Source organism: Rhinatrema bivittatum, chromosome 4, assembly GCF_901001135.1.
Source record: "Rhinatrema bivittatum chromosome 4, aRhiBiv1.1, whole genome shotgun sequence".
Lineage (NCBI taxonomy): Eukaryota > Metazoa > Chordata > Amphibia > Gymnophiona > Rhinatrematidae > Rhinatrema > Rhinatrema bivittatum.
This window is the reverse complement of record NC_042618.1, coordinates 433,990,269-434,018,246: the sequence shown is the minus strand read 5'-3', so window position 1 is coordinate 434,018,246 and position 27,978 is coordinate 433,990,269. Positions and strand designations below refer to the sequence as shown.

The 27,978-nt window shown below is 51.0% G+C and overlaps 1 protein-coding gene across 1 annotated transcript in view; it reads right to left on the bottom strand.

The window, feature by feature from the left end:
* Positions 1-27,978, bottom strand: part of HSP90B1 (heat shock protein 90 beta family member 1) — a 172,603-nt gene that overhangs the window by 19,805 nt on the left and 124,820 nt on the right. Inside the window, exons 15-17 of the mRNA XM_029601500.1 lie at positions 23,175-23,253; positions 22,853-23,008; positions 7,076-7,189 (exon numbers count right to left, since the gene is read on the bottom strand). Of these exons, the coding sequence (XP_029457360.1) occupies positions 7,076-7,189; positions 22,853-23,008; positions 23,175-23,253 (349 nt within the window). The remainder of the gene's footprint in view (positions 1-7,075; positions 7,190-22,852; positions 23,009-23,174; positions 23,254-27,978) is intronic.

Genomic DNA, 27,978 nt, shown 5'->3' with positions numbered 1-27,978 from the left:
TGCCTAAAGGAATCCCAGAATGTCGGAAACCGATGCCCGCGTAGGATCCACTACCCGAGCCACACACCATTCTTCAAATACTGTCCAGACCCGAACATAAGCTAAGGATGTAGACGGTTTCTGTGACCTCAAGGTAGCTACCACCGCATCGGAATATCCTTTATTCTTCAAGCGCTGCCTTTCAAAAGCCATGCCGCGAGACAGAAGTGATCCGCCTCCTCCAAACAGACAGGGCCTTGATGAAGAACTGCGGACTCCCGAAACCGAAGAGGGGCCGCGACTGCCAAGTTGAGGAGATCTGCAAACCACGGGCGCCGGGGCCACTCCAGCGCCACCATAATTACCTCCGATGGGTGAAGTTCTATACGCCGAAGCACCTTGCCTATCAGGGGCCAGGGAGGAAACACGTACAGTAACACATTTGTCGGCCAGGGAAGGACCAGAGCATAGACTCCCTCTGCCCCCCTTTCTCTGCGCAGACTGTAGAACCGTGGGGCCTTTGAATTCTGGAAAGTGGCCATCAGATCCATGTGGGGCGTGCCCCACCTCTCGCAGACTAGACGAAACGCCTCGGCCAGTTCCCACTCTCCGGGATCTAGATGATGCTGACTGAGAAAGTCTGCCTGTATGTTGTCTACCTTGACGATGTGAGATGCTGCAATGTTGCTGAGATGTTGTTCCGCCCAGCTCATCAAATGTTGTGCCTCCGTCGCAACTAGTCGACTCCTGGTTCCTCCTTGGCAATTGATGTACGCCACTGTGGTCGCGTTGTCTGACAGGACTCTGACCAACTTCCCCCGAAGCATTGGGAGGAAGGCTTGCAGGGCCAGAGACCCCGCTCTGGTCTCCAGGCGGTTGATTGACCACTGTCCCTGTACCGACCTTCCCAGACAAACTGCTCCCCATCCAGAGAGACTGGCATCTGTTGTGACAACTGTCCAGTCGGGCATTACCAGGGGAACTCCACCCGTCAGATGATTCGAGACTGGTTCTCGCCTGGTCCATAAGTGGAAGAGGTAGATGAAACTGCTGACAGGATTCCAGTGGGACAGCAAAGCGGATTGTAAGTGATGCAGATGCGCGAACGCCCAGGGAACCAAAGCTAAGGTGGACGCCATGGAGCCCAAGACTGAGATAATCTCTCACCAGTGGCATCTGTAGAGACAATAGGTTCCTCACTTGTCTCTGTAGCTTGACCACTCATTCGGCCGTGAGGAATACCTTGCCCTGCCTTGTGTCGAAAAGAGTGCCCAGGAATTCCAGGGACTGTGTCTGGGTCAGACGACTTTTGGCAAGGTTGACCACCCATCCGAGAGACCGCAACAGTTGAAGAACCCGCCGGACCACTATCTGACACAGAGGCTTGGACTTCGCTCGAATCAGCCAATCGTCCAAGTAGGGATGTACCAGAAACCCCTCCCTCCGAAGTTGAGCCGCCACCACCGCCATTACCTTGGTGAACGTGTGGGGAGCGGTGGTGAGTCCGAAAGGGAGAGCTCGGAACTGATAATGCCTGCCCAGAATGCAGAACCAAAGGAACCTCTGGTAAAACGGCTGTATGCAGATATGGAGATATGCTTCCGTGAGGTCCAACGAGGCCAGAAACTCGCCTGGTCGAACTGAGGCGATAACCGAGCGAATAGTCTCCATTTTGAAACGCGGTATCAGAAGACACCTGTTGACTAAGTCTAAAATCGGTCTGAATGTCCCCTTCTTTTTGGGGGCAATGAAATAAATGGAGTAGCAACCCCTGCGCTGTTGCTCGGCCGGAACCAGCACTATGGCCTCCAAGTCCTGTAGGCACTGCAGAGTTCCCTGCACTTCTCTCTTTTCTTGGTACTCGCAGGGAGAAATGAGGAACTTGTCTGCAGGTGTCTGTACAAAATCTAAAGCGTAGCCTTGACTTATCACGGTGAGGACCCACTGGTCCGATGTTATTTTGGTCCATTCCTCAAAGAACAGCAGTCTGGCCCCCACGTGTGGTACTGGGTGAAAAACCAGAAGAGAGGAATGGACTGGACATACCTCATTGTGGTGTCTTAGATCCTGCTCCCGATTGAGGGTTACTTTGTTCGCCGAATCGTCTGCCACGAAAGGACTGAGGCCATGAAGGCTGTCTGGAAGAACCTGAGCGGTAGGATGACCCAGAAGATCTTGCTGGACGGGACCTCCTGTTTTCCCGGAACAGAGTTCTAGCAGAAAGCGATCCCAGAGATCGAGGCTTGTCCTCTGGAAGTTTATAGGCCTTGTTCTCTCCCAGTGATTGCATCATATCATCCAATTCCTTGCCAAACAACTTCCCTGTGAAGGGCAGGGACTCCAGATTGTTAATACAAGATGGGCCTTGGAAGAGCCGCCCGCAGCCCAATTCCGGAGCCAAAGGAGACAGCGTGTGGAAACCGCGGAGACCATGGATCTGGCGGACGTGCACAGGAGATCATACAACGCATCCACGCTGTAAGCGATTACCGCCTCCAGACGACTCGCCTGTGTGGCTTCTCCTTCCGAGAGATTGGCATTGGCCTGGAGTTGCTGAACCCAGCCAAGGCCCGCCCGAAGTGCAAAGTTACTACATATCGCTGCGCAGACACCTCGAAGACCTTCTTGGAGCTCCAGCTTCCTGTCCTGTAAGTCCTTAAGAGCCGTAGCCCCTGTCACTGGAATCAAGGACCTCTTTGTCATGGCTGACACCGCTGCATCCACCCGAGGAAGACGCAGGATCTCCAAAGCGTCTTCTGGGAGAGGATACAGCTTGTTCATAGCCTTGCTTACTTTCAGACCCAAATCCTGAGTGTCCCATTCCCAGAAGAGAAGGTCTGTCGCCGAGAAGTGAAAAGGAAAGGACATTGTTGGTCCCGAGTCCCAATAAGACCGGGTCCATAGCTCCTAGACGGGATTCTGCCGGCGGAGCGTCTATTTCGAACTCCTGCAGGATGGCTGGCATGAGCGGTGCCAACTCATCTTTATTAAAAAGATGTACCACCCGTGGGTCGTCCCCGTCCATTGCTTGCGCTCCCTTGTTGGTACTGGGCTGCGCCAATACCTCCATATCTGCCTCATCGTCCCCCCCACCCCCAAGGGGCCTTACCAGAGGGTCCGTCTCATCCTGAGATGTGGAATCCGTGTCAGTCCCCGGCGGAGCGGACCGCAATGGTCTTTTTCCTTTTGGCGGGTCCGAATCCCCCCGGGACTTATTCCCTTTACGTTTCTCCTGGGACTTCGGCTGAAGCCCCAGCTTCCCAGGAGTCAGCTTTTTACCCGCTTTCTTAGCTTTAAAAAACTTTGTGCATAAGTAGCACAAATTCTGAGGAAAAAGATTATTCCGAGGAGGAGCCCTCCCCCGGGCTATCCTCCTGTAAAAGGAGAGGCCTCCCCTGCTGGAGCGTCCCCACCCCCCCCCCGATGGGAGCTGTTGAGGAGAAAGCGCGGGAGGCAGTGATCCCTCCCCCAGCGCTGACTGCGTGGCTTCCCGAAGTGAGCTCAAAATGGCCACCGCTCCTGCGCTCAGCGGGAACAGATCTTCCAGCCCTGCCTCACCCGGTCTGGCGTTCACCGGCGAATGTGGCGCTTGTATACGACCCCCCCCCCAACCGAAATCGGAAGAGCCCTCGTCTCCCGGCACGCATCCCGAACACAGGCCGTCGCATGAGAGACACGCGCGGCACGATGACCCCCCCCCCCCCCCCGAGGCATCTGTCCCTGCTGCCGCCTGCAACTTCCGACGAAAACTGCAATAAAACTACAGAAACAGCAGAGACGACAGCAGAGAGCCGGCATGCAAAGGCAAAAACTTTTTTTTTTTTTTTTTTTTTTTTTTTTTTTTTACAGAGAAGCACTTGCTGATCATTGTCCTTGGTGCTGGACCTCCTGCTCCAGTGGGGGGTGAGTGAGCCGGGCTCCCCGGTATCACCCCCGACGCTGCTACCCCTAGGGGACCGGGTCCTCAACCCCAAGCAGCAGCCTCAACCAGGGGGAATGGTCCCCTCAGAACCTTCTAACCTCCTGGGAGGCTCTCAGTGATGAGGGACTTGACTTTTTTTTTTAAACTTTTAAAACCGAGGAAAGTAACAAATAAATCCTGACTATAACTAAACTATACAACTACACAATCAGGAATCTCCAGAGACTGTGGGTTTTTCACCTGCCATCTGCTGGAGACAGTAAGACTAAGAGGCTATGGGTGGCACCCTGGTATATGACAGAGTCCGTCAAAGTCTTGCTCTGTCTCCATCTGCTGGTGCGGAGGCAAAACGCAGGTGCCTGGACTGATCTGGGTACGTACAGGGAACACAGAAACCCCAAAACAAAATAGGGTACTTCCTTGGATGGAGCCAGCAGAATGCGGGAGAGATCTTCAGGGTACCCAGAGGGAGCCAGTCCCCTGGCTATCTGGGTCCCTGGAACAGCAGGCCACAGCAGCCAGGCATCCAAACCCTCGGCGCCCAGCTTAACATGAGGGATGGCCTGTAAAACGGAACTTAACCTCAGGGAGCAGAATCCTAAGACTCCACTCTCAGTCAGGACTGCAGGTAATGCACTTCTACCATCTGCTGGAGATAAAAATACTGAGGGGACTGCAGGTGGCCTTATCTAGCAGTGCCTCAGTTTTGTTCTCTGCCTCCATCTGCTGGTAGAGGTGCATAAACCTATTGGTCTGGACTGATCTGGGTATGTCCAGGAACTCCTATTTGCTTTCTTGGCTTCTACCACATGCTGACATCCTTTTCCAGGGTGGAGACTCCCAATGTGGAATCTTGCACCATATAACTATTTGGGTTGCTCTTCTCTACATGCACCACTCTGCACATGCACTTTAAATGGCATCTGCCATTTGAATGTCCAGTCTCTTGCAAGGTCCTTCTGCAATTTCTCACAATCCTTTTGTAATTTAATAACTTTGAATAATTTGGTATCAGCAAATTTGACCACCACACTCATTCACATCTCTAGATCATTTATATAATGCAGTAGTCTCAGTATAGATCCCAGGGGCACTCCACAATTCAGTTCTCTCCATTGAGAAAACTGACCATTTAGCCCATCTGTTTCTATCTTCTTACTAGTTCTCAATCCACAGTAGAACATTTCCTCTTATTCCACGATTTAATTTCAAGTCTCTTTGTCAAATGCCTCCATATCAACTGGCTCACCATTATCCATGCCTTCAAAAAAAAGTGTAAACTGGCGAGGCAAGATTTCCCTTGGCTAAATCCATGTTGGCTTTGCCTCATTAAACTAGGGCTACCTATATGTTCAGTACCAGAAGCCCTTAGCCAAGCTGGTCTTCTTGCTACTGTAACAAAAGCAAATATTCTTGAGGCAGTATCAAATTATTCATAAATGGAACAGCTCATACTTTTCACAATCTTGATTCTGCTAAATACCTCATTGAAGAAATTCCAAGTCTTTATCTGGTAATTTCTTAACGTGATCCTTGAGTTTTTAATCTATAACTAGCGGATCCCTGCCACGCGTTGCAGTGGCTGAGTCAGATTCTTTGCCCTCCCTGCCCCTTCCCCATTTAGCTCAGTCACTCAGCCTCTTCCCCCTTGGTCACTCCCCCCCTTCCCTCCCCTGTCCCCTCACACTCACCTCTCCCCTCATTCTTCTTCCCCTGACAGTTACCTCCCTCCTCATTCTCCCTCCCCTCACTGTCACCTCAGTGACTCCCCACCTGGTGAGGGCTGTTTTGTAACCTTTCGGAGATGGTGCACATTTTGTGTATGTGTGTGTGCCTTTGAACCCCAAAGTAATCCCCACAGAAACGTTGTGTTTATATAAGCCTCCCCCCACCCAGGCCGGCGAAAGACTAACCCACAAGAGTTGCAGAATCTCGGAACTGCCCCCTGGCCCCGAACATGGACGCAAGAACATCCCCACGCCCCCCCCCCCTGCAGGCCCGACGATACCTTTTAAAAATTGTAGTCTGTGGAGCGGGCGTTCGTTCCGGCATGGAAGTATTGGCGCCGGGCCCTCGATGTGGAGCATGGGAGCGGTCGTCTCGCTCAGATAGTAAGGGCGAAGGTGCGCCGGTTGCCAGTTCAGAAAATGGCGTCGACGAGCCCTCGCCCTTACTATGTCGCATGGGCTGCTGCTATTGGCGTTCCCGAGTGTCCTAGTAAGGGAAAGAGCCATCGGCGCCATTTTGATTGCTGGCAGCCGACGTGTACGCGATGTGTCCCGGAGCGGTGTTGTCGTCCCCCCCCCCTGCAGCCCGAACTATTCTGCAGTTTTCCGTGCGTTCGGAGGTTGAGGGCAGTAAGTAGAAAAGTCATGTGCGTGAAGGGTGTGAGGAGGGTGTGGGAATTGCAAACATGTGGCATGTGAGTGGCCTCCCGGTGTAACATGCTGGTATTTAGTGGGTTTTTGTGTGTTTGAGGGTGTGTGAAATAAGTACAATTGGCATGTGTGCGGGGGGGGTGTGTGAGGAGGGTGGATTTGTGTCTGCATCGCAAACATTGGTCACGTGTGTGCGTTTGTGCAAGGTGTAAGAGCTTCCTCTTACGTCCAGAGGTCGCTGTTTTGTGGAACCAAATTTTAAAACTTTTACCAGCCCCCGGTGTGACATATGTAATGTAAGTGTAGAAGGTCCTTACCGTATGTGAGGTGAAACTTGTGTCCAAATTTGGACGCAATCGGTTAAGTGGTTGCTGAGATTAGCGATTTGGTACAAACTATTTAACATTTTTATTTATATAGAAGATTAACATGCACTGATTCTAAACATTAACATTGCCTCTGGTAAGCCACTTTCCCTATTGTATATTAATCTAGAATCTTCTCCTAGTAGTAGGTCAGCAGATGTGGGTTGAATGTGTCTTGGATTTCTTTGCTCTTTATTGTTGATTCAACAATTTGCTGGAGATAGAAAATACTGGCTTTTCTTGGAGCTGCATCATGGCAACTACCAGTGATTTTACAGAAAACGTGTCTCTTGTCTGCTAGTAGGGGGAGATAGCCCACACCTCTGAACTGGTGTAGCGGGATAAGGCTGAATTGCATATTCTGTTTCCAACAGCTACAGAACCCATAAATCTGAATATGAATGTTTCTTTAAAAAAAAAAACACACTGACCTGGGTTTCTGTTTTTTCTACTTCTGCTTCTTCAACTGTTTCTGCTTCTGATTCTTCGTCCTGTTCTGTCTCATCAGCTTGCTCTTCAGGTTCCTCCTCTGGCTCATCTTCCACCTTAACACAAAATAAGCATAAAAGGAACCAAGCATTAAAGAGGTAATTTGCTGGAATACTAAATATAAAAAACAGAGACTGAAACACTTTATCCCCAGTGAAAGTTTTAGGGCCAACTAGAGATTTCCCAGTAGCTGTTAATGCAAGCTCTGTCCAGGGGCCATGTGTTAAAAGGAAAACAGCATGAGAAAAATGTTGAGATTACTACCTGATAATCTCCTTTTCCTTAGTGTAGACAGATGGACTCAGAACAAATGGGATAGTATCCGCGTGCTAGCAGTTGGAGACTGATCTGACGTCAGCACGGGGTATATATATCCCCACAGGAAGCGTAGCAACTTAGTAATCTTCCTTGCAAAAGCTGTTATGGATGTGTGTACTGACGCTCAGTGAAAAGTGAAACAGGATTCCCCTGACCGATTGATAGTAGCTGGAGACCGCCAGCATTCCCAACCGGAAGGCGTTGACACCTGGTAGAGTGTACGCTCTTATAGACATAGATGACATGGCTTTACCTTGCATTGGTGAAACCCATGTACACAGGCAGCTGGGCGGGATGCTGAGTCCATCTGTCTACACTAAGGAAAAGGAGATTATCAGGTAGTAATCTCAACATTTCCTGGCGTGTAGCCAGATGGACTCAGAACGAATGGGATGTACAAAAGCTTTACTCCCAGCCTGGGCGGGAGGCTGCCTGAGGAGCATGTAATACCGCCCTCGCAAAAGCTGAGTCCTCTCCCTGGCCTGGACATCCAGACGGTAGAACCTGGAAAAGGTATGGAGGGAGGACCATGTCGCCGCTTTACAGATTTCCGAAGGCGACAGCATCCTGGATTCCGCCCAGGATGCCGCTTGTGCTCTGGTAGAATGAGCCTTGACCTGTAGAGGCGGAGACTTCCCAGCCTCTACGTAAGCTGCTCTGATAACTTCTTTAATCCAGCGGGCGATGGTGGGCCGCGAGGCCGCTTCACCTTGCTTCTTCCCGCTGTGCAGGACGAACAGATGGTCCGTCTTTCGTAGGTCTTGTGTCACTTCCAGATATCTGGGCAGCAATCTGCCAATGTCGAGATGGCGTAATAAACGCCCTTCTTCAGATTTCTTCAAACCCGCCGTGGTAGGCAAGGATATGGTTTGGTTAAGATGAAACTGTGAAACCACTTTCGGTAGAAAGGAGGGAACAGTGCGAAGATGGATAGCCTCAGGAGTGATTCTGAGAAAGGGATCACGGCAGGACAGTGCTTGTAGCTCTGAGATGCGGTGTGCTGAACATACAGCCAGCAAGAACACCATCTTCAAGGTTAGAGAACGGAGAGACAGTCCCCAAAGGGGTCTGAAGGTGGATCCCGCGAGGAAATCCAAAACAAGATTGAGGTTCCATAAGGGCACAGGCCACTTTAGTGGCAGACGAATATGCTAGACTCCTTGCAGGAAACGAGAAACATCTGGGTGCTTGGCGATGGTCTTGCCATCCTTCCTGGGACCATAGCAAGACAGCGCAGCCACCTGAACTTTGATGGAGCTGAGGGAGAGACCCTTCTGAAGTCCATCCTGCAGGAAATCCAACACAATAGGGATTGTGGTCGCATGTGGATTGGTGTTGTGAGTGTCGCATCATGCTTCAAATACTCTCCAGATGCGAACGTAGGTGAGGGATGTGGAAAACTTGCGAGCTCGGAGGAGTGTATCTATCACGGGCTCCGAGTAACCTCTTTTCTTCAGTCTAGCCTTCTCAATGGCCAGACCGTAAGAGAGAATTGAGTTGGATCTCGTGGAGGATGGGACCTTGACGTAGGTGGTCCCGGAGAGGAGGCAGGGGAAGAGGCTCCCCTGCCAGTAGTCTTCTCATGTCCGTGTACCAGGGTCTTCTTGGCCAGTCTAGTGCCACTAGAAGAACTAGGCCCCGGTGTTTCTGAATCTTGTGGATGATGGCGCCCAGCAGAGGCCACAGAGGAAAGGCGTATAGCAGAGTCCCTGGAGGCCACAGCTGGACCAGGGCATCGATTCCGTGTGAGAATGGGTCGCGCTTGCGGCTGAAGTATCTGGGTACTTGAGCATTGGACTTGTCCGCCAGTAAATCCATGTCCGGAATCCCCCAGTGATCCACAATCATCTGGAAGGCTGTGGGTGACAGCTGCCACTCTCGGATTTAGGCTTTCTCTGCTGAGGAAGTCTGCTGTGGTATTGTCCTTCCCGGCAATGTGGACGGCGGAGATGTCCTGAAGGTTCGCCTCTGCCCAAGTCATCAGTGGGGCGATCTCCAGAGATACTTGTTGGTTTCTGGTTCAGCCCTGACGATTGATGTATGCCACTGTGGTGGCGTTGTCGGACATCACTGACTACTCTGTTCTTCAGTCTGTGAGCAAATCGAAGGCATGCCAATCGGACTGCCCGGGCCTCTAGACGGTTGATGTTCCACGCTGACTCTTCTCTGTTCCACCGCCCTTGTGCGGTGAGTTCTTCGCAGTGTGCTCCCCAGCCGCTCAGGCTGGCATCTGTGGTGAGCAAGGTCCACGTGGGTGAGGACATCTTTGACCCCCTGCTCATGTGGTTGGACTGCAACCACCACCGCAACTGGGTCCGCACTCTGGCTGGCAGAGGAAGGTGCGTGGAATAGTCCCGTAGACGGGGGCTCTAGCGAGAGAGCAGGGAGTGTTGCAGAGGTCTCATATGGGCCCTTGCCCAAGGCACCACTTCCAGGATGGATGCCATGAGACCAAGAACCTGCAGATAATCCCAGGCTATGGGCCGACAGGCTCCCATCAAATACTGGATACGCTGCTGAAGTTTCAACAATCTCTTGGTAGTGAGACTGACTGTCTGCCCGGGTGTCGAACTGTACTCCCAGGTATTCCAGGGACTGGGAAGGCTGTAGGCAGCTCTTGCTGAGGTTGATTACCCAGCCCAAGCTTTCCAGAAGGGCGATCACTGTCTGTTGTCCGAACGCTCTCCTCGAGATTTCGCCCTGATCAGCCAGTCGTCTAGGTAGGGATGGACCAGAATTCCTTGCCGGAGTGCTGCTGCTACTACTACGACCACCTTGGTGAATGTCCGTGGTGACGTGGCCAACCCGAAGGGCAGAGCCCGAAACTGGAAGTGGCGTCCCAGAACCTTGAAGCGCAGGTAGCGCTGATGATCCGGATGGATCGGGATATGCAGGTATGCCTCTGACAGGTCTAATGCCGTGAGGAATTCTCCAGGCTGTACTGCGGCCTCGACGGAGCGCAGAGTTTCCATGCGAAACCTCGGTACCCGTAAGTATCGATTGACTGACTTGAGGTCCAGTACAGGCCGAAAGGTACCCCCTTTCTTGGGTACCATGAAATAAATGGAATAGTGTCCAGAATTCACTTCCCAGGCAGGTACTGGGATGATGGCTTTCAAGGACAGGAGCCTCGCCAGGGTAGCTTCCAATGCTGCCTTCTTGTGCATGGGACATGAAGATTCCACAAACTTGTCCGGAGGGGATGATGAAAGTCCAGATAATATCCCTCCCGGATAATGGAGAGGACCCACTGGTCCGACGTGATCTCGACCCATCTGGGGTAGAAGAGGGTTAACCTGCCCCCTATGGCTCCGTCCCCCAGATGAATCTGCGAATTCTCATTGTGAGGCGTGGCCGGGACCCGAGCACGGACCAGCCCCCCTCTTGCACTGCTTGGTCCGAAAGGACTGATTCCTGGCCTGAGGACGTGGTGCCTGGTAGCGACCCCTGTAAGGAACAAAGCGCTGTGAACTCCTGCCCCTGGAGGGCCTTGGAAAGGCGTGCTGGCCCCTTCTGAACCGATCTTCCGGCAGTCTGGGCACTAGAGAGGCACCCCATGTACTGGCCAGTTTATCAAGGTCGCTGCCAAATAGGAAGGAGCCCTTAAAGGGCAATCTGGTGAGGCGTGTCTTGGAAGGCGCATCAGCTGACCATCTCCGGATCCAGAGCTGCCTCCTGGCAGCTACGGAGGATGAAATCCCTTTAGCTGTTGTCCGGACCAGGTCAGATGCAGCATCCGTGAGGAACGAAAGAGCTGACTCCATGTCAGCTGCTGGAGCGTTGTTTCTAACCTGTGACAAACAGGTACGCGTCACCACTGTGCAGCAGGTCGCGATCCGCAAAGATAGAGCTGCCACCTCAAAGGTCTGTTTCAGAATGGCGTCCAGTCGCCGGTCATGAGGCTCCCTGAGGGCCGTCCCCCCTTCAACCGGAATGGTAGTGCGCTTGACCACAGCGCTAATCAAGGCGTCCACCTGAGGGCACGCCAGCAGGTCCTGGATAGCCGGTGCCAATGGGTACATGCTCGTCAGGGCCCGACCCCCTTTGAACGCGGCCGCTGGTGCAGCCCATTCTAAATCTATCAGTTGTGCTGCTTGTAAGAATGGAAAATGGCGGGCTGTAGGACGAAGACCTTCCAACAGGGGGTTCTGCGCAGAGGGTACCGAAGCGCTGGGACCTGTAATATCCAATTCCGCCAGACACTGAGACACCAGGTCGGAGAGATCCTCCTTAGGGAAGAACTGCCTCATGGTTCTACATGGCTCAATCCCTGGGGGAAGGTCCCCCTCGTCCGGGAGTTCGGACTCATCCGGTGAGACCTCCTGGTCTGATTGATCCGGACTGTCCAGCGGCGGGAGGTCCCGCTCATAAGGGCATGAAGGTCCAGGAACAGGATCTGCAGGAGCCGCTACCGCAGCAGCAGCCGCAGCCACTGCAGGAACAACAGGAACAGCAGGAACCGTAGGGCCTGGACGGGAAGCAGTTTGCATCTGTACAAAAGCATGAATCCCCTTAAAGAGATCCACCCAGGAAATCAAAGCAGCCTCTAATCTCTGGGGTACAAGATCCCCCGGGACTCCCGATTGGTCGAGACTGCCCCCTAAATCCGGGGTAGCCCCTGGGGAACTGTCAACAAATCGTGGCTGAGACCGGTCCTGGCCTGAGGGTCCCACGGCCTCCTCACATTGGGCACATGGAGTCTGGCTCTTCACTGCGCGAGGCTCTAAGCTGGCATGCAGAGCAGAGGCCAAGGGCTTTAATGCCTGAGGCAGGTGGCGCCACCGCTAAAGACGCTGCTGCGTTCTGATCCATTGAAAAATATGCGCTGAATGCTTAATACAACATGTGCGCAATAATAGCAATAAGCGGCAGCAATAGGCGCTTAATACAACAGGCGCACAATAATAATAATATGCGGCAGCATTAGGTGCTCAATACAATAGGCGCACGATAACATGCGGCAGCAATATGCGCTGAATACAAGAGGCGCACAATAATAATAATATGTGCACAGCAATAGGCGGCCAAAAAAAAATGGCTCAATTGTATGCAATATGCACTCAGCAATATGCAGTTAGCAATACACGCTTAAATGGCTTTCAATAGGCTCTCAACAATAAGCGTCTGTAATACACGCTCTATGGCGTTCACTAGGCTCTCAGCAATAAGCGGTCAGTAATACACGCTCTCTGGCGTTCAATAGGCTCTCAGCAATATGCGGTTTAGCAATACACGCTTAATGGCATTCAATAGGTTCTCAGCAATATGCGGTTAGCAATACACGCTCAGTGGCATTCAATATGCTCTCAGCAACAGGCGGTGTAGCAGTACACGCTCAGCGGCATTCAATATACTTTCATTACCAGGCGGTAGGAATACACGCTCGGTGGCATATGCTCACAACAATAAGGCAATACACGCACAAGGAGGAATAGAGCCACGCCTATTACGGGCGCTCAATACCTGAACAAGGCCCCAAAATGGCATCCTCCACGGCGTGCCACGCCGCCGATCCTCTGCTCCTCGGAGACCAGAAAGAAGAAATGTACGCCTTACCTGATCCTCAGCGCTTCCCGGCTGGAACCCGGGCGGTCTCCGGCTGCGGGGGGAGAGGGCAAGTACCTTCACCGCCGCGTTTGAGGATATGCACCCGCTGCCTCGTCCACGCTGGGACCGAGGTGCCTCGAAAGCCTCACCCGAACCTCGCCCGGGGGCTGTGTCCCTGCCGTGATTCGGCCGGACCGAGGACTTACACCTCCGGGGGACCACGGAAATCACCCCGGGAAGCTCAACTGGGGGAGGGACCCCCTGGGTATCACCGCAGGAGCGCGGGGCTCGATGCTATAGAAGTTTGAGTAAGTAGAAAAAGAAAAGAAAAGTAGATTTGGAAAGCATGCTCAGCTAGCGTGCAGGCTCTCCAAACTGCTTTAGAGACGGAAATTACTAAGTTGCTACGCTTCCTGTGGGGATATATATACCCCGTGCTGACGTCAGATCCGTCTCCAACTGCTAGCACGCGGATACTATCCCATTCGTTCTGAGTCCATCTGGCTACACGCCAGGAAATCTGTATTCTATAGCCTCTATAGCCACTGAAATCCTCACTCCTACCCCCCCTCCCCTTTCACCACTACCAGCCTCAAAGTCTGTTTGTACTCATTGCCTCCCTCCACCTATGTCACAGCCTATTCCTACCATTTAGTGAGAGGCTATAAAGGAACATGAAGAAAACAGCAGCTACAGGGAAGAAGGGAAGAAGGAAAAGTAAAGAGAAAGGCCCTTGATGTAGATCTAGAACATGATGCAACCTCAGTGGACTTTCCAGTTTGAGTCTTATGAGATCCAGATACTATGGGTTATTTTTTTAATTGCATTTTCACAAACCAGTGCAAATTATCCAAAACAATGCTCAATCACAATATGCATGTAACATTTCCTCCCCCCCATAGAGCACATGAATTACCATTGGCAGGAAAATATGATCCTTGAAATCCTTTGATCATTACTATTTCCCCAAACTGGGTGCCTATTTAATTTCAGTGTTTTGCAGAACAGAATTACACTGAATGCAAACTCTGCTTTCCATTTGAAAAAAGGGTCCCATGTCTTGCAAAATGTGGGTAGAGTGTGATTCCTAATAGCTGTTAATTTATATAAGAAACAAACATTTTCTCAAGTCTGTTTAAAACATTTTCCATAGTTGGGATTTCACTGGATTTCCAAAATAAAGCCAGTTCACAGCAAGTAGACATCATGATTTGATGCACTAATGCCCATTGATGTGCTGGCATATCAAGCTGTAAATTTAATAGAATTTGTAAAGGGATTATTAGCAGATGCTGTCCTATGACCTAAAACAGAAGTACCGCCGACCAGAGTAGGGCAATCTTAGGGCATCCCCACCATTTGTGTCAAAAGGTACCTCGTTCACCACATCACTTCCAACATAAATTTTACCTGCAAAAAGAATGTCTTAACTGTTGAAAACACCGCTGACCCTAGAATCTGCTTCTAATAGAGTTGAACATCCTGGAGGACAGAGGACGATCCTCCGGCAGCTTATGCACCTTGTCTCCCCTAGGGATTTGATGAGTTGTTCAAGATCCTCAAACAATTTGCCTTTGAAGGGGAGAGATCCCAGCTGAGTCTTGGACGAAGAATCTGCCGACCAGTTATGGAGCCAGAGGAGACGCCTGGCAGAAACTGCTGATCTGGCCAGGACATGGAGTAAGTCATATAGCGCATCGGCTCCATAAGCTATTACCGCTTCTAGGTGTTCTGCCTGTTGCGCTCTCTTGTGGCAGGTCTTGAGCACTGAGCAGCTCTTGGACCCATCTGAGACCTGCGCGCTGCATTAAAGAGCTACACACTGTGGCTCTTACCCGCAAGGCTGATTACCTCAAAAGGATTTTTTAGGTATACTTCGAGCTTCCGTCACTGGGATGGTAGTCCTTTTTGTGACTGCCGATACTGACACATCGACCTTTGGGACAGAGTAGCTCTAGGTATTCCTCCAGAAGAGGATACAGCTTGCCCATAGCCCTTCCAACTCTGACTAAACTCTGGCAAATCCCATTATCTGGATAACAATGAAAGAGCATAGGATGGAATGCGAAAGTTTTTGCTGGTGGACACATTCCGGCAAGAATGGGATCCCCTTTAGTGGGCCCCGCCCTGGTGCCAGGGGGATCTTGTGGAGCATCAATGTCTAGCTCTGCTAGGACATGGCGGATGATAGGATCAAGCTCATCCCTCTGAAACAGGCGCAAGACCCTAGGGTCATCCCCTTCAATGTGCATGGGAGGAGTCCGATAGTCTTCATCCAGCACCAGGACACCCTGAGGAGAAGAATCCAGATGGGGGACAACCCTGACTCGGGAGGATCCCTGAGGAGCTGCAGTGGACTGCAGAAGATCTGCCATCTAATCACCTTAGGAGGAGGAGGGCCTGAAGAAGCATCCAGGCACTGTTCCAAATTGGTCAAGTAAGCATTGTGCAAAAGGAGCACAAAATCCACTGAAAATAGACTGGGGTGGTGGTCCCGATGGAGGTCCCGAGGGAGGAATGGCAGGAAGGCCCACCAGCATTGCTCCCTTGTCCGGGAAGTTACCCAGAGTTAAAACCGGTGGGGAAGGAGAGAAACCACCGTCTGATTCCTCATTTGGCTGCATCGGAGCGCTCGGCTCTGAAAACAAAATGGCTGCCGTTCTCGCGCTAGCCAGGATCGGGGCAGACCCCCCCCAGTGAACAGCTGCGATTGAGATCGCAAAGTCGAACAACCAGCCCGCCTCGAGGGACCCTCCCCGCCGGGGAGGCACCTCGAACAAATGCCTTTGTGGGAGAGCTGCGATCCGGGCTCTCTGCAGGCAGCACATGGCGCTGAGCGCGGTATGGGGGAAGGAAAGCCTGGTAATAGCTCAGAACACCCCCGGAGTCTGGTAGGAGCGGGTAAGGAACCTCCGCTCAGAAATGACTTTGCTCTTTTTTTTTTTTTTTTACAAGATGCAGAGGAATGTCTCCTCTCTGCTAGCGCTGCCCCGAGGAAGGTAGCGTGCCATTGTGAAGAGGGAGAGGTTGGACCACCATTCACCCCTGTAAGTCAGAAGAAGCCTGAGAAGGAAAGAGTACAACACCTTACCAAATATACTCTGAAAAATGCTACCAGTTCTGCCTGCAAGTTTGGATGTGATTGAATACTCAAACTAGAACCCCCTCCCCCCCCCCCTTTTTTTTTTTTTAACTTGATCCATTCAGACAGTGAAAGAAATTAAAATAGGAAGAGAGGAGAAATCTAAACTTCTATCCTCCTGTAGCTGAAATGGGGAACTGCAGGCTCTGCAACAGTCATCTGCTGGAGTCAGAGAAATACTGAAGGGATGCAGAGGGCGCTCCAGGCTATAACAGGGCACCCTTCAAGCTTTTCTCTGACTCCATCTTCTGGAAGGGAGACAACCCACTGTCTGGACTGATCCGGGTACGTACAGGGAAATCCGCTTTCAACACCTCAAGAGATGAACAAGGCACTCGCATCCAAGCGATAACACTTTGAAAAGGAATGTAAACAACAAGTCACTATCTTACAATTCTCCAAAGGAGAAATCAACTGCAGCTCTGCCCACGAAGCTGCCTAAGCTCTAGTGGAATGCGCTTTAACCTACTGCTATCCATATATTTTCCTTTTTACATCTTCCTTTCTTACAGCCCTGCTCAGAGGAAGTGAGCTGATCTTTTACTTAGGAGCTGCCTCCCAAAATATTTTCCTATTCAGTCTACCAGGCCTTAGTCCACAGCACAGGATTCTTACTCTACCATCTGCTGGAGACAATACTGGCAGGTTGAGGTCAATACAGATGTATATAAGGGGTGACGACAGTGAACCTGTTGATCTGTCTCCATCTGCTGGTCAGAGAGCGTAATTGGATGAAGAGCATGACTGGATGAAGAGGAAGTACAAATAACTGGATGAAGAGCATGACTGGATGAAGAGGAGTACACATTTCTCCTTACGTCACTGCTACATGAAACTGTTGTATAACAAATTGTTAAAGCTCTCAGATAGGAAAATTAGTTCTTACCTGTTAATTTTCGTTCCTGTAGTACCATGGATCAGTCCAGACCATGGGTTGAGCCTCCTGTCCAGCAGATGGAGACAGACCAAAACTGAAAGGGTATCCTATATGAGGACAGAGCCTACCCTCTAGCCCTTCAGTATAACCATTGTCAAAGCAGAGAAGATAAACACCATGGAACAAGCAAGTAACAGAAGAACTCGAGCAAACAAGAGAACTCTGAAAATTTTGAACAAGAGAAAACAGTGAATGAACTCTGCATGGACACTCTTGCATGAATGCCCACAATCATCACAGATGCTTCCGGTGCCTCCTATTAAGGAACACATAGAACAGAAAACAACAATGTAGGATACAGCATTGGAGGAATAGTATAAGGATCTTCGAGCGGACAGGAAGACAAGAAAGGGAAGGGCGTCTGGACTGATCCGTGGTACTACAGGAACGAAAATTAACAGGTAAGAACTAATTTTCCTTTCCCTGTATGTACCTGGATCAGTCCAGACCATGGGATGTTCCAAAGCTTCCCTAGATAGGGTGGGACCTTGACAGTCCCGCTCGAAGCACCTGCCGCCCAAAGGAACCAAAAACTGGCGCCTGAACATCAAGGCGGTAATGTCTAACAAAAATATGCAGAGACTTCCAAGTAGCTGCCCTGCATATCTCCCTGTGGGGAGACCGACTGGCTCTCTGCCCAGGAAGCCGCCTGAGAACGCAAGGAATGGGCCCTTAAGGCCCTCCGGGACCGGACATCCCTGACAGATGTAAGCCGACGAGATCGCTTCCTTCAACCAGCGAGATATTGTAGTCTTAAAGGCCTGTTTGCCCCGGTTGAGGCTACTCCATGACACAAAAAGATGATCCGATACTCGAAAGACATTAATCACCTCAAGATAACGCATAAGAATGCATTTCACATCCAGACGACAGATCATCCCCGCCAGGGCTTGCAATGTTCATAGGAAAGAACGCGGGGAGCTCCACCGACTGATTGACATGAAATGAAGAGACAACCTTTGGTAAGAATGACGGGACTGTCTTGAGAGAATCCGGAGTCCAAGAAACATAGGAAGGGCTCGCGGCAAGACAACGCTTGGATCTCAGACAGCCGTCTGGTGGAGCAAATAGAAACCAGAAACACCGCCTTAAGCGTCAAATCCTTGAGGGTAGAACGGCGAAGGGGCTCAAAGGGAGTCTGTCAGAGAGCCCGAAGGACCAGACAAACGCCACGAGGGACAAGTGGGACGCAACAGCGGCTTCAAATGTTTGACCCCTTTGAGAAAATGGACAATATCTGGATGAGACCAAACCACGTAGCCTTCGAGGCTTCCCAAGAGAGAACAGAGGGCAGACACCTGTACACGGAGCGAGCCAAAGGAGAGACCCTTAGAGGAGGCCACGCTGGAGGAATGAGAGGACTAACAAGACTGGAGCCGAACGTGCCGTAATGCCCGCTTCCTCACAGACCAGCTCGAAAACCTTCCAGACCCGGACATAGGCGAGGGAAGTAGTTTTGCAAGCCTGCAAAATAGTGGAGGTGACGTCCTCAGCATATCCCCTCCGCCTCAGCCTTCACCGTTCAAAAGCCAAGCCACAAGACAAAAACGATTTGCCTGGTCGAAAAATACGGGACCTTGGCAGAGAAGGTATTGAAGATGGCTGAGGCGAAGGGGACCGTCCGACGCGAAGTTGACTAGGTCCGCGAACCACAGCCTGCAAGGCCACTCGGGAGATACGAGAATGACCAGACCGCTGCGAAGCTCTATCCGTCTGAGCACTTTCCCTATGAGGGGCCAAGGAGGAAATACGTACAGAAGAACATCACGCGGCCACGGAAGGGCCAGAGCATCTACCCCTTCCAAGCAGTGTTCCCGCCAGCGGCTGAAGAACCGGTGGGCCTTGGTGGTGTTCAGAGTTGCCATCAAGTCCAGGTGCGGGGGACCCCACCTGCTGATGATCAGGTCTGACAACTCCCACTCGCCTGGATCCAGATGCTGACTCCTCAAGAAGAAGTCGGCTTGAACACTCTCGTTGCCCGCTATGTGAAGCCGCGAGGCAGTCCAGGTGTCGCTCTGCCAACGCGAGAAGCCAACTTGCTTCGAGGGCCACCAGGCGACTCCTGGTGCTCCCCCGGCAATTGATGTATGCCACGGTGGTAGAGTTGTCTGAGAGCACCCGGACCGCCCGAAGTAGTGGGAGAAATGCCTTGAGTGCCAGATGAACCGCGCAAGTCTGGCGGTTGATGTGCCAGCGAGACTGGGTTGGGGGCCAGTACCCCTGCTTTGTCTGAGACTGGTAAACCGTTCCCCAACCGGAGAGGCTGGCATCTGTCGTGACTACCATCCACTGCGGGGTCCAAAGGGACATTCCACGGAGGAGGTACTTGAGAGAAAGCTACCATTGTAAGTCGCTGATGATAGAGTCAGAAAGCGGGAGCTGCATCTGAAACTGTTCCGATACCAGCTACCAACGGGTCAGCAAAGCTCTCTGTAAAGGACGCATATGTGTGCAAACACCCAGGGGACCAAGTAAATCGTGGAAGCCATGGTCCCCAGGACCTGCAGATAATGCCATGCTGTGAAAAGAGGCATGGAGAGGAAGTTCTGAACCTGATCCATCAGCTTGAAAGCTCTAGAGTCCGGCAGAAAAACCTTGCCAACGCAGATATCGAAGCGAGCCCCCATGAACTCAGAGACCTGGGTCGGGTGGAGTTTGCTCTTGGAAAAATGGATGATCCATCCCAGGGACGGAGAGAAGAGCAAGTACGCGGTCCACCGCCTGGTGGCATTGGTTAATCCGGGCCAAGTCTGAGAACCTATCGTCCAAGTATGGGTGAACCAGCACACTGTCCTTCCAAAGGGCTGCCGCCACCACCACCATCACCTTGGTAAACGTGCGTGGTACAGTGACAAGACCGAAGGGCAGGGCCCGGAACTGGAAGTGTTGGCCCAAGATGTGGAACCGGAGAAATCACTGATGTTTGGGACAGATCAGTATGTGCAGGTAGGCTTCAGTCAGATTGAGTGAGGCCAGAAATTCTCCGGGATGGACCGCTGCTGTCACTGCCCGAAGGGTTTCCATCCGGAAATGGGGCACCTTGAGGGCCCAGTTGACCCTCTTGAGATCCAGGATGGGACGGAAGGAGTCGTCCTTCTTTGGGACCATGAAGTAGATAGAATATTGACCTGCGCCGTGTTCTGCCACCGGATCAGGAGGATGGCCCCCAGCCTCTGGAGTCTGGTAAGAGTCTGAGTCACAGCGGCCCACTTCCGGTGGCCGCACGGAGAGACCATGTACAGGTCCGGGATGTCGCGCGCAAACTAAGGTGTAGCCTTTGTCTATTGTTTCGAGGACCCACTGGTCCGACGTGATTTTGGCCCATTCCTCCATGAACAGAGACAAACGACCACCTAAGTTGGGAACGGAGGGATGGACTGGCGGATTCTCATTGGGAGATGGGCTTGGGTGCGGGCCGATGGGGCTGGGGCCAAGACTGGGACCTAGAGTAATTTCCCCTAGAGAAGGTGCCCCTTGCTCTTGTGTGATATCTGCGTTGGCCCCGGAAGCAGGTACGAGTAGGGAAGAAGGATCTAGCCTGTTTCGGGCGGTCCTCAGGCAATTTATGAGCCTTGTTTTCACCCAAGGATTTAATAAGCTGCTCCAGATCCTCGCCAAAAAGCAACTTACCTTTGAAAGGGAGAGGTCCCACCTGTGCCTTAGAAGACGAATCAGCTGCCCAGTGGCAGAGCCAGAGGAGCTGTCTGGCCAAGACTGCCGAAGCCATCACCTTTGCCCGGAACAAGTTGAATAGGGCATACGCCCCATAAGCTATAGCGCCTTCTAACCTGTTAGCCTGCGCTGCCTCTGCATATGGGAGGTCTTGGGTGCTGAGTAATTGTTGGACCCACCTAAGGCTTGCCTGCTGCATGAGACTGCTGGAGGTAGACACCCGAACACCCAAGGCCAGGATTTCAAAAATGCACTTGGAGTTCCAGCTTACGATCTTGGACATCCCTCAAGGACGTAGCCCCCACCACCGGGATTGGTGGTATGTTTAGTGACCACCGTCACAGAAGAGTCCACCTTAGGCATTTTCAATAAATCTAAACACTCCTCCAGGAGGGGATAAAGCTTTTCCATGGCCCTCCTGACCCGAAGACCAGACTCGGGGGCCTGCCATTCCCTGAGGAGCATTAGTTTGTGCATAGGATGGAAGGGAAAAGAGCACGGAAGAGCCCGGAGCCCCGCCAGGACCGGGTCAGAGGAAACTGGCATCGCCGCCATAAACTTGTCCACTGGGGGACAGTCCATCCCCAATTCCTATGAGATGAAGAGAAGAGGCTCCAATTCCTCCCTTTGGAAGAGACTGAGAACCCGGGGGTCATCCCCCTCCGGGGAGGGGGGGGGCAATCACAAATCTGGGTCCTGATCTGGATCCTGGGCAGGCAGGAGGCGGGGCTCCTGGAACCACGCGAACCCGAATCGACCCCTGCCTGTCTGGAGCCACAGGGGAGGGAGGAACAGGGAGCAGAGGGACCTTAGCTGGGGGGGGGAGGGGGCTCTGGGGGAAAAAAAAAAACAAAAAAACCAGGTCCGGAGCTTCACGCTGGTCTGAGAAAGAAGGTGAAAAACCTAAAATGGCAGTTATTCCCACTGTTTGACGGCCTGGCCATGCGTTTGAGAGGCCTGGCTAGTGTTCCTGAGGGCATCGGGGACTCAGAGGAACCTCCCCCCCCCACCCCGGTAGACAGAGAACAGAGTCCCTCCCTAGAAAGATGGAGAGAGGAATCCCCACAAGCCAGGCAGAGTGGGGATCGTGGCATGGCCCCGATGTGGAGGAAGGGCAGCAATTGAATTTAGCTGGGCTGCTGGGGCTGAAGGAGCGGAGGCACAGAGTGAACTGTGCACACTTCTAACTCTAAGGCTGCAAAACTACACAGGTAAAAGAGGAGCTTTCCTTCTGATCCTGCCTTATATTATTTTTTTTTTTACTTTAAAACCCAGACAGGGGAAAAAACATCCCTGTAAGCAGCTTCAGAGACAAATCATCCCAGTGAAGGGAGACAAGTATGGGGGCGGAGAGAGAGAGGCTGAACAGGGGGAGTGACTAGCACCACCAATTTCCACCCCTGCAGCTGAGGACCACCGGGAATAGGGAGCCTAGGCTATATAAAACAAGGGGCCAGGCCCCCCTAGGCACCTGCAAGAGCAAGGAGACAGGGACTGTCTCCTGTAGAAAGAATCCACAGAGTTCAAACAAAATTTTTTTTTAATTAATAAAGCGTAAATACTTGCTTGATCCAAACGATAGAAACAAACAGAAAAATCCCCAAAAGGGACAAGACGACAACAGAACCACAGGGTGAGCTGTTCCACCTGCTGGAGACAGACAAGTACTGAAGGGCTACAGGGTAGGCTCTGTCCTCATATAGGATACCCTTTCAGTTTTGGTCTGTCTCCATCTGCTGGACAGGAGGCTCAACCCATGGTCTGGACTGATTCGGGTACGTACAGGGAAAAGGCATTTTGGTTATTCAGATTTATTCATTTCCTCAACTTTTTTTTGATAAATGGCTTGGCAGAGCATCCCATTTTCAAAGGGGTCAAGTCACCAAATGTTTCAGTTCGAGGGATAAAAATAAAATCACTCATATTTTCCTTTCCTCAAGTGTATGAGGGAGAAGCACAAATCACTGTCCCTGTGCTGCTGCCTTTGTTCCTTCTACTAGTGATGTACATAGAGGAAAAAGCAGATCTCGGCAATTTGTGACAGAATAAGACAGCTGGAATGTTTACAGCAATTTTTGCTTATTGAGACTGCTATACATTTACCTTTGCTTCAAGGTCAATATTTAAACTCAGACGAAGCATTCTTTCAATTCGGTTGCCAAATTCTTTGGTGTCTTGAAGTTGATATCCAGATCTTAAGGTTGCAGTATCAAAGAGAACCACTGCCAGATCCTGCACAGTCTTGTCATCTTCATTTTCCTGATTTAGAAGGCAAAAAATCCCCAAACATTTAGAAAGTAAAAATAGCAAGCAAGCTCAGATCCAGCTCAGTTAAATCTGATTTACAAAAACCAGGAATCCTTTAATAAGGATACTTAGCAATGGTGTAATACATTTATAATTCATTTTATGAGTATCTGCTTACCACAACTCGTTTGAGCATATTCTTGACCAGTGGATGTCTAGGGTTAATTTCAAGAGTCTTCTTCTGACTTGAATAGTAACTGTAAAATAAGAATATGTGAACTAGATATGGTACATGTTTCCTCATTTCAACTTTAAAATAGTAATTGACATCATTAGTTTTAACAGTGAACTTCAAAAGCTATTATAGTATTTTGTAAAAGCAAGTTTGCTTACGGTGTTTCCGTAGATAGCAGGATGAATTAGCCATGCTGTTGTGGGATCTGTCATGTGCAGGGAGGTGGGGTAGGTCAGCATGGCTAATTCATCCTGCTACCTACGGAAAGCAAAATTGCTTACCTTGTAATAGGTGTTATCCCAGGACAGCAGGATGTAGTTCTCACATATGGGTGACATCAGATGGAGCCCTGACAGAAAAAACTTGTCAAAAGTTTCTAGAAACTTTTGGCTGGCACACTGAGCATGCCCATGATATTCTCAGCCACAGGGGTCTCCCTTCAGTCTCGTTTGTAGCAGTAAGTGTGAGCTAAAAAATAAAATAAAACGTATCGGACCCAACTCTGCGGTGTGGCGGGTGGGTTCTGTGAGGACTACATCCTGCTGTCCTGGGATAACACCTATTACAAGGTAAGCAATTTTGCTTTATCCCAGGACAAGCAGGATGATAGTCCTCATATATGGGTGATTAGCAAGCTACAGGCTGAGTCATTCTTGCATTAGACCAACAGCATACAACTTGTGCAACAAGCACAACTGGTGTATTGCTGGAAAGAATGAGGCAGCCTGAAATCACAGTAGGATGGATGTAGAAGGAGTTGGTACTATACTGGAAATAAGTTCTTTAAGACAGATTGTCCAAAGGCTGAATCTTGTCGTCCTGCCTTGTCCAAACAGTAATGTGCTGCAAAAGTGTGAAGTGAATTCCAAGTTGCAGCTTTACAGATATCAGCAATAGGCACTGAACGATAGTGTGCTACTGATGTAGACATAGCCCTTACTGAGTGTGCTTTTACTTGCACCTGGAGAGAAATTTTTGCTTTTTCATAACAATTCTATACAGTCTGCTAGCCAGTTGGAGAGAGTTTGTTTCCCTACTGCAACTCCTGGTTTATTTTTGTCAAACCAAACAAAGAGTTGGGTGGATTTCCTATGGACTGCCGTGCGGTTCAGGTACAAAAAAGCTAGTGCACGTTTACAATCTAAGGTGTGTAAAACTCTCGCCCTGGTGAGAGTGTGGTCTTGGAAAGAAAGTAGGCAAGACTATGGATTGATTGAGGTGAAAATCCGTTACTACTTTTGGTAGGAATTTGGGGCGAGTGCGAAGGACTACTCTGTCATGCAGGAACCTTCTGTAGGGCGAGTATGTGACTAGAGCTTGTAACTCACTGACCCTCCTAGCAGATGTAATGACTACTAGGAAAAATGCTTTCCATGTAAGACTTTCATCACAGGAGTGTAGAGGCTCAAAAGGTGACCGCATCAATCTAGTTAGTACTAAATTAAGGTCCCATTCAGTGACCGGTGGTCGAATGGGAGGCTTTAGGTGGAGTAAGCCTCTCAGACTCACTAGGGGTTGCGTTATTGGCACATCCCCTATTCCCTTGTGGAATGCTGCTATGGCAATTAGGTGTACCCTTACAGAGGATGTCTGGAGACCAGAATCCAAAAGGTGGCATAGGTAATACAGTAAAGGAGTAGGGCAAGAGAAAGGGTCAAAACCTTTGTGTGCACCACTTGGTAAATCTAGTCCACTTAAAGCGGTAAGATTTACGTGTGGAAGGCTTTAGTGAAGCTACGAGAACTGTAGAGACTTGAGTTGAAAGATTAAGTGGTTGCAGAACTAAGCTTTCAACATCCAAGCTGTCAGGGCAAGAGTTGTCAGGTTGGGATGACGCAACTTGCCCTGATTCAGAGTTACGAGAGTGGGCGCTGTGCCCAGGTGAATTGGTTCTCTGATCGAGAGGTCGAGGAGTATGGGAAACCATACTTGTCGAGACCAGTATGGGGCTATGAGGATCACTGTTCCTCTGTCCTGTTGTAGCTTCACGAGAGTTTTGGATATGAGTGGAATCGGAGGATACGCATATAGAAGTCCTGTGTTCCAGGGGCAAGCAAAGGTGTCCCTGGAGAAAGTTTGTCTACGGCCGTGGAGGGATAAGAACCTTTCCACTTTGTGGTTCAGTTTGGACGCAAAGGGGTCTATGGTTGGGCGACCCCAGCGTTGAAAGATTTTGCTCGCTACACGTGGATCCAGAGACCATTCGTGGGGATGGAAATGTTAACTGAGATAGTCCGCTAGGACGTTTTGTATGCCTACCAGATAAGTTGCTCAGAGATGCATGAGTGCTCTAGAGCCCAAGCCCAAATCTGCACGGCTTCCTGGCAGAGCAGATAAGAGCCGGTGCCTCCCTGTTTATGTACCACATTGCTACTGTGTTGTCCGCCTGCATCAGCACAGTCTTGTTTGAGAGGCAGTCTTTGAAGGCATAAAGGGCATATTGCATCTCTTGAAGTTTTAAGAAGTTTGACACTTCATTTTGAGCGTAGTCCACGTCCCTTGTGTTTGAAGGTTGACGACGTGAGCCCAAGTTGGAGGCATCTGTGGTCAAGATTACTTGCAGAGTTGACTGTTGGAATGTGAGACCAGCTTTCAAGGCCGTTTGATTTGTCCACCAGTGGAGCGATAGGCGTAATTGGTGGGTGATCTGAATTGTTTACGACAGTGGTTGGAAAGCTTGTAGTCACTGAGATTTCAAAGTCCATTGAGTTTCTCATGGCTAACTTTGCCATAGGGGTAACATGTACTGTCGAGGCCATGTGACCTAATAGCACTAGAAGTTGATAGGCAGAGGCGAACTGGTATTGGGTTATAGAGTTCGCCAAATGTGCCAGATTGTTGGCATGGTCGTTTGGAAGAAAAGCTTTCGCCATTGTAGTGTCGAGGTCTGCTCCGATGAACGTGAGGAGTTGAGACAGCTCTATGTGGGATTTTTGATAGTTGAGTAGAAATCCCAGGGAGTGTAATAGTATTATTGTGCTCTTCAAGGCAGACAGAGCTCCCTGCCTTGATGGGCTTTGATTAGCCAATCGTCTAGGTATGGAAAAACATGAAAGGAAAATTAGTTTCTTACCTGATAATTTTCGTTCCTGTAGTACCAAGGATCAGTCCAGGACACCTGGGTTGTGACTCCGCACCAGTAGATGGAGACAGACTAAAACTTGTGGGCGGAGCATATATGCCCCTGTGCCAGTCACAGCCCCTCAGTCATACGTAATGTCAAAGTAGAACACAACCAGAGAACTAAACTAGCTAGAAACCGCTAATAGAACGGGGAAAACACCCCTCCTGGAAACAGACTCTCCAACCGAGAGAGTTAAACAAGCGGAACAAAATAATTCAGAACAAAGAGCGGACTCTCCATTACTTCAGCGTAGCACTGCGGGCGGGATCCTGGACTGATCCTTGGTACTACAGGAACGAAAATTATCAGGTAAGAAACTAATTTTCCTTTCCCTGTACGTACCAGGATCAGTCCAGGACACCTGGGATGTACCAGAGCTAAATTACCGAGGGTGGGAAGCAGAGAGTCCCGCTCGGAGTACCCTCTCTCCAAATCCCCCGGGATCGGTAGCCCGGACATCCAACCGGTACTGCCTGATAAAGGTATGCAACGACTTCCAGGTAGCCACCCTGCAAATCTCTTGAGGCGATACCGGAGAAGCCTCCGCTCAAGATGCCGCCTGCGCACGAGTCGAGTGAGCCCTCAGGCCCACGGGAAGCGGTTTTCCCCGCACCCCTTTCTTAGGACCAGAGAACAGGACAAACAGATGATCTGTGACCCGAAAAGGATTACTGACCTCCAGATATCGGAGGAGGGACCTCCGCACGTCAAGCTTCCGCAATTCTCTCGCTTCCGGAACAGAGAACTCCCCGCCCGCCAAAGCGGGCAGTTCCACCGATTGATTCATATGAAAAGACGACACCACTTTCGGTAGGAAGGAAGGAACTGTGCGCAAAGAAACTCCGGAATCTGAAATACGCAAAAGGGGTTCACTACAGGACCGAGCCTGCAACTCGGAAACACGCCGTGCTGAGGCGATCGCTACCAAGAACGCCGTCTTAAGAGTGAGATCCTTAAGAGTCGCGCGTTTCAAAAGCTCAATAGGCGCTGTGCATAGGGAGGAGAGAACCCAGTTGAGGTTCCAAGCCGGACAAGGAAGACGCAAGGGAGGAAGAAGGCGTTTGGCACCCCGGAGGAAGCGAGCAATGTCCGGGTGGAGCGCTAGGGACGTACCACGGACCGTACCCCGCAAACAACCGAGCGCTGCCACTTGAACCCGAAGGGAACTGCACGCCAGGCCAGCCTGGAGGAACGCCAGAATGTCGGAGACGGAAGCCGAAGTGGAGACCACCCCACGCTGCACGCACCAGTCCTCAAAGACCACCCAGACACGGACATATGCCAGACGGGGCCCTGAAGGAGCAGGCCCGCCATTCCGTGAAACCGAAGGGGCGCCGTTACTGCCAGCTGGGCGAGGTCTGCGAACCACGGCCGGCGCGGCCACTCCGGTGCCACCAAGACTACCTTGGCCGGGTGCAATTCTATGCGCCGTAGAATCATGCCGATCATCGGCCACGGGGGAAACACAGAGCAGCACATCTGTCGGCCAGGGAAGCACCAACGCATCGACGCCTTCTGCCCCCCGTTCTCGACATTGACTGTAAAATCGCGGGGCCTTCGCGTTGTGCCACGTGGCCATCAGATCCATGTGGGGCACCCCCCACGTTTTGCAAATGAGCAGAA